General features: G+C 35.2%; 1 protein-coding gene across 1 annotated transcript in view; it reads right to left on the bottom strand.

The window, feature by feature from the left end:
* The window catches only part of smchd1 (structural maintenance of chromosomes flexible hinge domain containing 1), a 76,789-nt gene that overhangs the window by 33,651 nt on the left and 29,208 nt on the right, over positions 1-13,930 (bottom strand). The window contains exons 11-22 of the mRNA XM_079809546.1: positions 12,038-12,155; positions 11,289-11,469; positions 11,128-11,199; positions 10,009-10,131; positions 9,345-9,458; positions 8,597-8,703; positions 7,510-7,592; positions 7,242-7,349; positions 4,257-4,334; positions 3,707-3,826; positions 3,405-3,549; positions 1,853-1,946 (exon numbers count right to left, since the gene is read on the bottom strand). Coding sequence (XP_079665672.1) covers positions 1,853-1,946; positions 3,405-3,549; positions 3,707-3,826; positions 4,257-4,334; positions 7,242-7,349; positions 7,510-7,592; positions 8,597-8,703; positions 9,345-9,458; positions 10,009-10,131; positions 11,128-11,199; positions 11,289-11,469; positions 12,038-12,155 — 1,343 coding nt within the window. The remainder of the gene's footprint in view (positions 1-1,852; positions 1,947-3,404; positions 3,550-3,706; positions 3,827-4,256; positions 4,335-7,241; positions 7,350-7,509; positions 7,593-8,596; positions 8,704-9,344; positions 9,459-10,008; positions 10,132-11,127; positions 11,200-11,288; positions 11,470-12,037; positions 12,156-13,930) is intronic.

Raw genomic sequence — 13,930 nt, 5'->3', positions numbered from 1 at the left:
CTGGCTGTGGAATCTCAGAAACTCAACGGGGGTGAGGCTGTTGGGTATTTTTGTTGGGATTATTGGTATATCTTATTTTTGTGTGTTGCCTCTTAAATGATGTAGTATAAAAAGTACAAGCAGCAGATTTCTCATGGACTCAAATAATCTTTATTTATTGCGTTATGGAGGGATGTGCATTGTTTGAATTTAGCTGTTTTCTGAATGTAATGCTGTTACTGATGAGATTCAGGTGTTTTGTCAAGTCAAATTTATGGAAGGTCTCTTGTACAATACATTACAAGCCTAAAAGAACCCTGTGGTAACGATAAGACTTACAGGAAGTGTTGCATCTGTTACATCACTCAAACATTTATTTTCAATATTTAAAACCATTATGTTGCTTGATATTGAAGTATATTTATAAATAAATGTTATTTTGAAATTTCTAGTCTAAGGGTGTACTCACACTAGGCAATCTGAAAGGTGCCCGGGCTCGTTTGAGTCTGATTTGGTTGACTAGTGTGAGTGCTCCATACCGTGCCTTGGAAGAGGTGGGATAGAAAACGGTTTGGTCGGGCTCGGGCGCGGTACGCATGTAGTGTGATCGCCAACCTCGCCGGAGCACGGCACAGCTGTACACTTCGGTCATCATTACGACAGCAAACAACAAACTATTACTACTTGGATACACCTTTTCAATTAATTCAAGTATATTTAGGTTTATAACGGGCCTGGTTCTCACCTTATTGATGAACATGAATTGTAGTTTACGAGTATTTTAAATTCCTCCATTAAAGTCAGCTGTCTCCGTAATAATCTTCTGATACGTGCGGTGCAATCAAGTGAAAATTGCTGCACGGCATAAATTATAAATCTATAAGGCAGTCTATTAGCGAAAGAAGCGCTTTTCTTCCGGTCTTCTTCAAAAGAAAAAGTTGCATCGTGAATGACGTAAGCGTGCTTTGGCCCGGTATGTTAAGTGCAAGTGTGAGTGCAGGCCAGCGGGGGAGTGTGGATCGGGGACAATCGCGCTTGGGCATGGTACAAGGCAACCGTGCCTACTGTGAGTACACCCTTAGTGCACACAAAAGCCTACTTTCAAAAATATTACAAAATCCTAATGATTCCAAACTTTTGACCAGTAGAGTGTAGACTCATTCCTCTCCTCTTAATCTGCCAAACACCTTCATGCATCTGTTTAACAATAATATGCTCATGTTGATTTCACAAATACATTCTTGACCATTCTAGAGACGTAACTGTAGACTGATCCCTAACAGTAGATTGACCCCTTGACCGAAAATTGCCAGTCAAATATTATAGGTTGTATTTTTAAACAGAATGAATATTTTGAAAGGGAAATCTGAGAGGTGAATATGGAATGAATATTGAATTTTTAATCATGAAAATGTGTGTGAAATGTTTTGAGTTGAAATATTCACATCTTAAATATACAACCATGTTGAATTTTAGCCCATAAAAATGCAAGCCCTTAAAAATACAATGCCTTAAAATGCAAGCATAGATAATGCAATGCATATTTTCAAGTAGTGCAATTCAACAAGCTTTTGTTTCAAAAATATTTGGCTTTTTTTTACTTCCATAACCACCTGTGTGTGTGCACCTATGCACCTAAACGTGAATTTCTCTGTCCAAGTAACACAAAGAAAGAGTAAACATTGTTCATTTATATATATTAACACCATCGTAACAATACAAAGCAGGTGGAAAATCTGCAAACTCACAAATGAACTAAAACACTCCAAACAAATATTGGTGGATATTGGTTGAGTCAATGTTGCGATGCCGAATTGTTCATGATTCTCAAACGGAGAAAACGTCGCCCAGAATGATGTAAAACACTGCTAACCTTGTTTTGTTGACTGATCTTTCCCATGGCCATCACATTTTTGATGACAGAAGTGGTCCCAAATGCAATCCCTTCATAACTCAACTTTAGTGAACTAAAAAGAAAGACATTTTACCATTAGAAAAACACAAGTAAATGCAATTCCAAGGTAGCCACATCCAAACAAACATTTTTGAATTTAGAAAAGCTAAGGGCGTTGTTAGGCACGACACTGCGTCTTGGGGCTTATTGCTTTAGTATATATGAAGTGAGTACCATATTTAATTGGCAGAGAATCATTTGACATTTAAGTGATATTGCATAGTTACGAAAAGAAACACAGGAGAAAAAACACGGTAGCCACATTCCTTGGAACCAGCAGTTGAAATTGTTTCAGAAAATTCTGATATTAGAATAAAACTACATTCTATTTAGACAGCAACATTGTTTTGAAACAATACCAATATCTTTGGTAACAACCTAAACTGTTTTCTTTTTTTTGTACTGATTTACAGTACAAGTAAACAAAAATTCAAATCTCAAAAAGTCAAGTCACCTTTATTAAAGATTTATAAAATGAAAAACATCAAATTTAAGCCAATAAATGATTATGCATTTATATATAACTCGTAGGGATGCACAATTTTTGCAAATATAAAAAATATATATATTTTGACCGATACCGTTATACATTTGTGTTGTTTCCAAACAAAGAAAAAAAGACAAGTCTCTCCTGTGTAGGAATTCCTTGTGCATACAAACAAATGGTATATATAAAAAACGGCAGGCGGGCTGCATAAAAATTCAAATTCACTCTCTGAAAATAGGTAGCACTTATGGAAAAGAAATACAGCTGTTACTCCTGTACACAAAGCAGCTGCACGTGGTCTTACATTGGTTAATAGCAGCAAAATGCAGGTCTGGGTATTGTTCAAAACTGTTTGATATCAATACCGATACTTTGACTTCGATACCAGTTCCTGAACGATACTTTTTTTCTATACCAATTTTATTTTCCAGTTTTAACAAAATTATATTACACATTACCTCAAACAAAACTGAGTCTGTAAAAAAAAAAGTAAATAAACTCTAAAAAAGACTCATATAGGTTACTGGGGCGCGGAATATGCCTTGAGCTCAAGCATAAAGGTGGATAAAGGTACATAAAGGTGGCCGCAAAGCACTAGCAAATGTAGCCTAATCTTTGTAAATGTAAAAATAGCAAGGAGACATTCATTTTAATTGTTTATTAATAAACTAGTGTTTTCTGAGTCCCTGTTTGGCTGCAGAGATGAAGTTGCTGACTCATCATCTCCGTTGCCATGATGACTATACTCATGCCTATAGAGGGAAATGCACCTTTCATTTGGATTACATAAAGTATTTGTTTTTTAAATTGGCTCGTTTAAGCTTTACTTTCGTTTTGTTGTGTTTATTCTGTGAATTAAAGTTCCATTGCTTGTTTGTTGGTTGACTCCTCCTTCCCTGAACTATGAGCATTGTTACAAGGGCATTTCTAAAGTATGTACTTGGATCTCTCTAGAGAGCTTGTGCGTATCTACTTTGACCTTACCTACATTCCAGCTGGGGTTTAATGCCACAGGGTGGCTGGGTGGGATAGTCAAACTCATCCCTAAAGTCAAGAGGAATATTGAAGGGAACTCCCACGTGGACAGGAGAAGAAATTATGCCTAGCATAAAAGATACTGCTTCGCCTTCTGTTGGAGAAACACAAAGACAAAAGACAAAGAGAGAGAATTTAACATGGAATCTGACAGGAAATTACTTCCATTAAGTAAATCATGGGCTAATTTTCATTTTTGGGGGAACTATCCCTTTAAAACCAAGTGTAAATGGGGGCAATGTTTGTTATACCTTTAATCGAGAAATTGAGGGTGTAATTGGGTAGTTTTTTTCCAGCCCATTCACTGGATGAGTTGTCACTCAGAATAGTCTGCAGATGCAGCGTGTACAGCCCAAGCTTACTGAGATTCTCTGGAAGAGAAAACACTCCGTTAAATGCATTAACTAATATTAACTGACAATGAGAAATGCATTTGTTGCCATAATATTTATAAAACTTTCTAAGTAAAATTACAATAACATACACATACAAATACATTGCATGCCATATTTATGACCGTCAGCGGGCCAAAGTAATGGCAGTAAATTTATATATTCACATATGGAGATGGATTGTGGATTAAGTATATCTACACACATGTCTGTGAATGCTAGATCTGGTAGGGTCTGTGGACTTTATTTGTGGATCAAATCCAACTTTTTTCTATGCATCTCAGTTCATGTGCTTTTGTATTCACCAGCATTACTTTGCCCTGCTGATGGTGATAAATATAGCAGAGGAGTGGAAATAGCCACATGACTGAAACAGATGAATGAACATATGTGATTCATTGATTTTTACCCATGGTCTTGAACCAGAATTCCCATTTGGTTGAATGCACACCAATGTGGGAGTTAGTCTGGACATCTCCTTTAGGAGCTAAAAGGAAGAAAAGGATGCAAGCCCATTAAAATACTCTATTTCAGTAGAATATTCTACACAAACATTACAGAAGTATAATAACAATGTACATTTCATTGGATTTACATAGTTATATAAGAAATAATGATGCAGTCTTTAAAATCACACTTAATTCATGTGCTTAAATGTGATCAATTAATCGGCATTCTGCAGCCGCACTATGAGACTATGACGGGTGTCCAATCCTGCTCCTGAAGGGCCACTATCCTGCAAAGTTTAATATGATGTTTTTGTTCCCCTCGCTAATCACTATATTACGTTGGTCGAGTGTTGGGAAATAACTTCCTTCTGTGATCTGTTGTGGCGTCTTGACACAGAATAAGGCAAGATCCAAGGCAAAATATATTCACTTATAGAATTCTATACAATAATAAAGTCTATGAAATTAGCATTGAATTATACATATAGTTTTTTTATTATGAAAATATCCAAGATGGTTTGAAGAATACAGATTAAATGATATATTGTCACATTCGTGTGTTTATTGTCTTCATGTTTATTCAGTCAAAATATTCCTGTGTTTTTCATTCAGAAGCAGCGAAAGCTGGATGATTTCGTTGTAAGGGATTTCCTGGAACGTCATAATCAACTTATGTCGTTCCAGGACATCCCTTACAACAAAATTGTTGTCTTCTCAGTGGATGCAAAAGAGGCTCATATTTAATATTAAATACTAGTGGTTCAACGGATAACAAAACTCATGGTTCGGATCCTATTACGGTTTTTGAATCAGGAATAGGATAAAGAAAGAAAAAGATAATTGGAAGAGGGAGGGGGTAACTTTGCTTTTCCTTTATTGCTTAAAGCTCACTTTAAGTACTCCAATACCACAGCAAAAACTACAAGCCTAACTAATAAAGTTAAAACGTTATTAAAGCCAAATGAACAGACACTAAAAAGAACAAATACATCAATTACAAGCATAGATAAATATAATATAACAAAGTTACAAATAAAGTAATGTAACTACTAATAGTAGTATTTTTAATAATATTTTATAATATAGATAATAGATTAATCTTTGTTAAAGCTGTGTTTTGTTGTTTGATTAACAATGACAGACAACAGCAGGTATTTATAGGCTGCTGTCACTTTAAGACTTCATGCACAGATTCAAAATAAATTATACACAACCGGTTTATTTCTCAAGTCATTCGTAACTTAAGACATAACCGGCTCTGTTTACTAGAATACTTGCAGAGGTGGGTATTTTGACTTGATTTGTGTGTATGTGGGGACGCGAAAGAGGAATCAATTCAGAGTTTGTGTGCGATCTGAAGCACGCCTCTGTGTGTGGCTGTGTAAAGTACCGAATTCATTTCTCCTTTGCCTTTTCCAGCACTGAAATGTTTTTTTAAATCAATTGAATGTGTAAACTAGCAAGACAAAACATGTGCAACTGATAACCTTTCACTCTATTGCGATTAAACTTGCAATTGATCCGCGAATCACATGAGTGCCGAACCGTGGGGTCTGGTATTTGATTTAGAATCTTTCCAATGATGTATATTTTGTCAAGATTGAATAAAGACATTTTACTTTACTTATAGGGTATGTATGTTTGCATGCATGTTAGAGCTGCACAATTAATCGCAATCTCAATTCAAACACCCACGCAATCTTATTCCTAAATGACCCATGTTAAAATGAATGATGGGTGTCCAATGGCACGCAGCAGGGCGAGCATTTCAATTCATTCCTATGGAAAATGAGCTTCACACTCGCACTTGAGTGCAAGCTTAGCTTCCATGGGAATTAATTGAAAATGCTCGCTCTGCTCCGTGCCAGTGGACACATGACCATTGCTTCTGATGCGAAAGCTCTCATTCATTGATATATACGTTAACTTTTTTTTGCACATAGCACTGGTGCTACAGAGGTAGAAAGTTTTGTAGCACTGGCCACACAATTGTAGCACATGTATAAAACGTATGTTAACATGTCTGAAAAATGCAAAAAGTACTATAAAATACAAAACTATAATAATAACAATTATTATTATTGTAATTATTATTATATTTTACAGAAAAACATATTAGAAAGGTCTAATGTTTTATAATAAAATATTAAATTATGATAAAAAAAATTGTGACTGTAGTGTCTTAATTTTTGTCTTATTTTATGTATTCACTGAGAAAGAAAAAAGTACTGTACACTTCTCTACAGCCCGAATCTATCACTGTACAGAATATTATAAAATAAAAATTTCTGCCTCATTCTGTGATTTGAAGCATGTCAGATTACAAAAGTAAGTTACTTCAAACACTCGATTAAATGTTCTCTTGGACAACAGGTTTGTAAACGCTTCTCATTACAAGTTTGGAAAGATATTAGGCAGATGTTGCTTTTTCTAATGCACATTAAGGGGGCTTTCACACTGGGCACGGTTGCTGTGGTCCAAGTCAGAGCGCCATTGTTCCTGGCGCCCCCCGCAGCATTGGTCTGGTTTCACACACAACTTGTGCACTTGTTCATCTTTTTGACATTTTTGACACTTTTTTGACTCCCTTCTGATCAACCTAATAAATCTCTCAATATTTTCCCCCTTTTAGAAAGTCATAGAACCATGGATTTTTTCATTTGCTATAGGAGCAAATGGGAACACAAAATTATATATTTGTTGTAGTTTGTGTTCACCACTGTATAGGTTTACCCAACTGTGACAACTTCTGTTTCTGAGAACCTCAGTGTCCATAACCGCTACACTATATACTAGTAAACTATTAGTATACTTGTACTGTACTTAACAAACCCGTTTTCAGAAACACTGTATTTTGATCATCAAAATCGCATAAAAAAAAAAAAACTTTAATTATCATGCTCTGACTACAAATAATAACAAAAAAAATAATACATGCAACTCACAGTGCCAGATGACTTTCAGATCAATCCACAGTTTCTTAGAATTGCCGGCCACAGGCAGTCGAGACATTGACTCTCCATTTTTGTTCAATACCTCCACTTTAATCGGACCTGGACAAGAACAAATTTATACTAAAATCTTAGTGCTCTAGGTAAAAGATAAGGGTATGGGCTTGCAAGTATATTTTGAATTTTATAAAGTAAAAGGTGTGAGTTAACACCTTTGGCTAATCTATATACTGTAAGTTTGTATGTGTGCGAGTTTGTTTACCCATAGGTGTCCCAGCTGGACGAGCATCGTTTTCAACCCAAGCGTTTTCCTCAGGCCACGTGACCCTCAACCGGTCTGGAAGTCTGATAACAAGTCAAAGTAATTAAAATCACACACAAAGGGCCAGATTTACTTAACAGGGCAATCTACCAAGAGCTGCGTTGAGTCGCACACAAGCAGAGCAGCTGATAATACGGGTGATCTACTAACAACACACCAGTGCAGGCTCGACAAAAGTGCGCATCGAGGGCGCATATCAACCTCAACGCTCGCAATTTTTTTAAATAAACATTTTTTAAAAGCCAGTTAATGACCCCTTTAATACTATTAAGATTTCCACACACGAAAAATGAATGTAATTTTTAAAGAAAAAGACTTAATATGCTAAAGTAAAAGGCAGTTTTATTGTAACCCGTTTCTTTAGCATTATCCTATTAAGGATAATGCTGTAAACTATATAGGGAGCCCTTACTCACACATAACTATAATATTAAAGGTTAACAACAGAGCCCAAACTATGAGCCTAGATTCAGCTGATATTCATGTTTAGATATAATAATCAACACTCAAATAACACATTGTGTGCAAACATGTAAACTTCACATAAGGCAGTTTTTGCATTAATTCCTAAATCTTATTATAAAATTAGGTACAATTTCATAAAATGTATACACAGTGGCTGTAACTTTCATGACAGATTTATTTAAACATACATTAAATAATCAAGATGTCACTAAGATGTTAAGTAGAATTAATATATATATATATTTAGTGAAAGTTGATTTCTCTAGTCAATTTACAGCTGTGGACACTGAAGGACTTCTGAGGTAAATGATTCTACATGACATTGTTTACAAGCTGTTTGACGTCTTTCCGCGGTTGAAACACTGACTGAGCGATTACACGACATATGATACGTTTCAGTAAGTGTTAATGTATCCTCAACATACCTTAAGATATTAATTCATGTTTATTCTTCTGGAAGAGATGATTGCCTTCACTTGCGCGCGCGCAGCCGGAATTGACACGAAAAAAAAAAACACTAAAAAGTATTACGGTGATATACAGAATAAAAGGCTGGTCTTACTTTGCAAGCTCATTCTCAACGTTTTCCTTAATGGCTGTGGTTGTGGCCAGTCTGTCGATCTTAAAGATGGGAATGATTCTTTGCTCATTATACAACTCCTTCGGTTCCTACAGAAACACATCACAGAGACTTATACCAAAGCAAAAAGCCACAAAAAAAAGAGATGTTCTGAGCTTGTCCACAAGTACAAAAAACATTGTACAAACTACCATGTTGAGTTTGAACAGCAGTGAAGGACCCCTCACTAATAATTAACCACTGCACCGAAACAAGAGTTTAAACTTTGTGGGTTATGTGCAGCTTTGAATACTGGAGAAACGCATACATACAGTATACACCAAATAAGGGCAGAGTTTAGTCGCGACTTTAACTCTTTTGTCATACATTCATGCATCTATTTGATTTGGAACAAAATAAAAATAAAATTGACAAGAATTGCAATATTGTCTAGGCAATTCCAGGATGTCTTTGTACTACAAAAATTATTAAAACACTGACCGAAAGATCTAAGAATGAAGGTTAACAAAACATGGTCAACCTTTTACAAGACCATCTCCAAATTGCTTGACGTTCCTGTGCCCATTCCAAGCCAAAGTTCTGGATGTGACATGCATTGAACAGAATTGATGGCCCTATGAAATCTGTTTTACTCAATTCACTCCTGATGATTAATTGGTAGTTTGTAACCGCTGGAGTTACAATTCTCCTTTATGGATTAGAGATTCTGCCTAACATCTAATTTCCTCACCAATGTAATTACGACGTGTCCTCCTGTGGCGTACACATCACCTTCATGGTCTCCGTAAAGCAAGAACTGAACTATAGAGCCAAATAAGATGGGCTGAGTTTTCACTGATTTCACCTGAAAATGTTAAAGAAAGACATTTAAGAACCCTAGAAATACAACATCTGACTAATAAAATTTCATAAAATGGCCTGACTCATTTACATATTTTTATGTTATTCGTTGTTTACTGTCACTCCTAAAAGATACTAATTAGTTACACACTTATACAATATAATGTCTTACAACCCCTGACAAAAGATATTCATCCAGTTTTTTCATTTCATAGCAAATAAACATACCGGAAATTACACAAAACATTTTGAGTTGCCAGACAAACTGTCTTAGTGATTCCATGTTGTATGTTAATTTAATTTTCATTTATTTCACAAAAATAATATATAAACACATTTAATCACACATCGGTTCTTGAAATTTAAGAATCAAAATGAGAATTGATTAAAATCCAGAAATCTATATTTTCACCCCAGCCCTAAATGTTATGCAACATAATGTTACTTTTTAGGAAGTAATGTAATATAGCTTGTAACATTCACTTTTAAAAGGAACACCCCTACACAGGTATTGTCTATGACTGTGTGAAAATGTGAAAACTACTAGATCTCACCAATTGTCCTTTCTTGTAAGTCTTGCCGTCCCACTTAATGGCTTGGAATTGAGCCCAGGGTGACTGAAGTCGTTTGGGCACATCTTCACGTGTCCTCGCACCCAGAAATCCCTGAAACATCACCTGCAAACACACAAAGACAATCAATTGTTTGCCATCTAAATGTGAGGACAAAATAATACTGTGACACAAAAGTTCTTTTTGCAAACTCTCACTTTAGCCCGAAACACACTTGGGAGTTACATACACATTCCAGTTGATAACAGTTAATTAATTAGTTAACATTAATGTTTATTTCAACATTTACTAATACAAAAAAATCAAAAGTTGTATCTGTTAATATTATATTTAATATATCTGAATTAACAATGAACAGTTGTGTTTTTATTAACAAACATAAACAATGAAAAAAATCAACAAATGAAAAGTTATTAAACCTGTTAAAGGGTCCAATAATGCGCTTTTACAAAATCTTGATTTTGTTTTTGGGGTGTACTAGAATGTTTTCATGCTTGATTTTTCAAAAAACGCATTATTTTTCACACATTTTACACAATTAAAGTACCTCTTTCACCAGTTAAAATGCCTGTTTTGAGTCTTAAATTAGTTAATTAACATCTTACATTTATTGTAACAGGTTAATGTGAAGATTGTTCTAAGATCACTTAAATTAAAAGTTATTTTTTTAAAGCCTAAAACATTTTCAAATTAATAGCTTTCAATTAAACTGTAAAGTTGATTGTCTATCATTAATGCTTTTAAAAAATTATATTTCATAGAGACATCAATAGCTGTATTAGTATCAGTGATACTGGCCTTCATTCATAAAAAAGATGCCATTATAACAAATATTTAAAATATACTGTCTTAAAGTTGTTTCTACATTAATTTTGAGTAACTCTGAAATTTCAATATAAAAAATGCTGATGTTTTAATCAGGATTTTTTTAATCGATTGACAGCACTAATGAAAATTTGATACTGTCAAATGCCTAGCCACAGTAATGCAAAAGCATGTGTTAAGCATGTTCAATGGAACCACACATAACACACTGATCGAACAGTTATATCTGCGCTTTTGTTTGCCTACTTGGCCTCACACTAGCAGACACATACATACCTGCTTATCAAAGTGTTCATGACATTCTTTTAGCCAGAGAATAAACTCCCTCTGAATCTTCACTCGTTGCTCCTGGATAAAATAGTACAGAATGTGTATACTGGGCTTTGAAGCGGTGTTAAAACATGCATCTTTCAGAGTTCAGGAGTGTGTTTCTGTACCTGGCCATTGTGCACTCTGGTAAAAATGGTGTCTTTGTCATTGAGTTGAAGCTCCAGGTCCATGAAGGTAAGTTTGTTGGTGCTGACTTGGAATCGGTCATTGGCGAAGAGAACTCCTGAAATCCGGTTATAACACTCAAGCGGCACTGCACCTTTCTTAGGCCTTTTACACCACTCAAACCTAACAAACATACAAATAATCATTTATGTTAGGCATCATAGATATTTCTGTAAAGAATGCATTCTTGTTTGCCCTCTAATTTCTTTTAAGTATTGGTCTATATTTACAAAGAATTTGCATATCAAGTTAAAAACAGTTAAACTTTTTAAAAGGAGACTCCTGCTCTGCTACATTCCACTCCATCTAACTGTTTCTGAACATAAGAATGTGTCCTGTGCGAATGTCCCATAAAGCAGCATTTCCCAATCCCTTTAAAAGCCCCATCAATAAGTCCCCCTTCATCCACAAGTCTCTCCAGTCTTCAGTTATACATGCTCTTTAATTTTTTATATATTTTTTCCATGCACATTTGACCAATTCCAAACCAAAGTGAAAAAATGCCTTATATTCAGATGTGGATAATTATTAGTTTGTTTTTTTCTACAAGTAACATGAAAAAAAAAAAAAAACAAGCGAGATTAAAAAGTATATAATGTCCATAAGAAGTATTCAGCACTCTAGAAATGTAACAGTTAAAATGTGACCATTGAATTTAAGAATTAAGAATAAGGAGGGGAAAAAAACATACTCCGAGACAGAGGTGTAGGGAATGAGCCGCCCATTCCAGAAGCACTCAAAGATCGGCCGCTTGCCACGGCCTTCGGGATTCAAAACTATACAATCTTCATCTTCATCCTCAGAAGGACCTAAAACACAACCACACAAACCTATATATAAAAAATATCTCAGCAGTCAAACTGTAATCAGCTATAATTATAGCATCTTTCATCACTGACATTAGTGTGGAATGGACAATTTATTATTTATTATTATACTGCATTATTGCTGCCATTTTTCTAAAGCAAGCATTATAGAGTAAGTCTCTGTATGCAAACTGTTTATTGAAGAGGTGTGCTAATACTTTTGGAAAGAACAGGAATTACAATTTACACCTGGCTCTGAAATGGATGAAAAAACAAAGACAAAATTTGTATGCATATGTGACTCCAAGATTACAGATGACAGTGTCACAGTGATAGTGTAAATGAAAACAAACTGTCCAAAATAACCAGAAAGCTTTTAAAAAAAAGGCCATATGGCATTTTACATATTATATGGTCATATCATTACCCTTTTAGTCTTGATTTTGGGTAGGACTGCAACAACCAAGCGATAAAATCAATAATTGACAATGAAAATAATCGACAACAAATGTCATTATCGATTAGTTGCGTCTGCTCACCGTGCACTGAAAACTTCCACCAGTTGCGTCAAATTACAGCACTGAATAACGCATTTCTATGGACAAAATACATCTAAAAATAGTGGAGGAAAGCTGCTGTTGGAAAAGATCCAAGCTGCCCAAAACATGAGAAATTTAAGATTGAAATTAATGCATTAGTTAATGCTGTCAGGCGCTTTGACAGATGTGTGTGCTGTTTAATGTGTGATATGTTTCCTCTGAGCAAAACTTTCATTTTACGGTTATTTCCTTATCTGTAAGTGTTACAAATTCACACAAGTATTTAAATTTAGCATGAAGGCTCGTCCTGACAGTCTACGTTAGACTTCGGACTTTACGGAAAAGACTTTTTCATAATTTTTTATGCAGGGATTTAAACTGTTCTTTTGCTTTATAGCTCTTTTGCATTTGGCATAGAAAGACATATTCACTATACATGTTTTCATAGCATTCAGTTGGCACGTTTGTTTGAAGGACAGCATTGGGTAAGATGTGGAATAGTGTGTTTTGTCAAAAAAAAATAAAAAATTTGGGCTTTTTTTTTAAACCCGATTCATTGAAGAAATAATCGACCAACTTATCATTTATCATCAAAATAATCGTTAGTTACAGCCCTATTTTTTATATTTGAAGAGGTTTTGATGGGATGGATTCTGGAATCCACAGCCACTTCAATATACTGAATATCTTTTAAGTGATTTGTGATAAGTAATTTGTAATCAAGTTAATCAAGCTTATAGGATTTACGTAGTTATAGAATTATATGTCTTTTCACTGGAACATGCTCTCTCTTTGTTCGTGAGAGAAGCACCCAACACATGTTAAAACAAATAGTTACTCTTCTAACGGATCCTGACAGCCTAGGTCATTGGGGTTACGTGACCAATTCTTACTTTACTTTTCATCTTAAATCACTAGATAATAATGACAAAAATGGTCTGAACCTTTTAAGTATATCTTATCAGTATCTTTTAGGGAAAGTTTCCTGATCAGAGCTAGAGCTTGACCAACTCCAACCTTGAAGAAGCTGTGTGTGTGTGTGTGTGTGTGTGTGTGTGTGTGTGTGTGTGTGTGTGTGTGTGTGTGTGTGTGTGTGTGTGTGTGTGTGTGTGTGTGTGTGTGTGTGTGTGTGTGTGTGTGTGTGTGTGTGTGTGTGTGTGTGTGTGGGCGTGTGTGTGTGGGCGTGTGTGTGTGGGCGTGTGTGTCCTTTTGTTACAGGAACTGTAACAAATGGCACAC

The sequence above is a fragment of the Gobio gobio genome (assembly GCF_949357685.1).
Source record: "Gobio gobio genome assembly, chromosome: 2".
NCBI classification, from domain to species: domain Eukaryota; kingdom Metazoa; phylum Chordata; class Actinopteri; order Cypriniformes; family Gobionidae; genus Gobio; species Gobio gobio.
The sequence above is the reverse complement of the archived record's forward strand: the minus strand, read 5'-3'. Positions and strand labels throughout refer to the sequence as shown.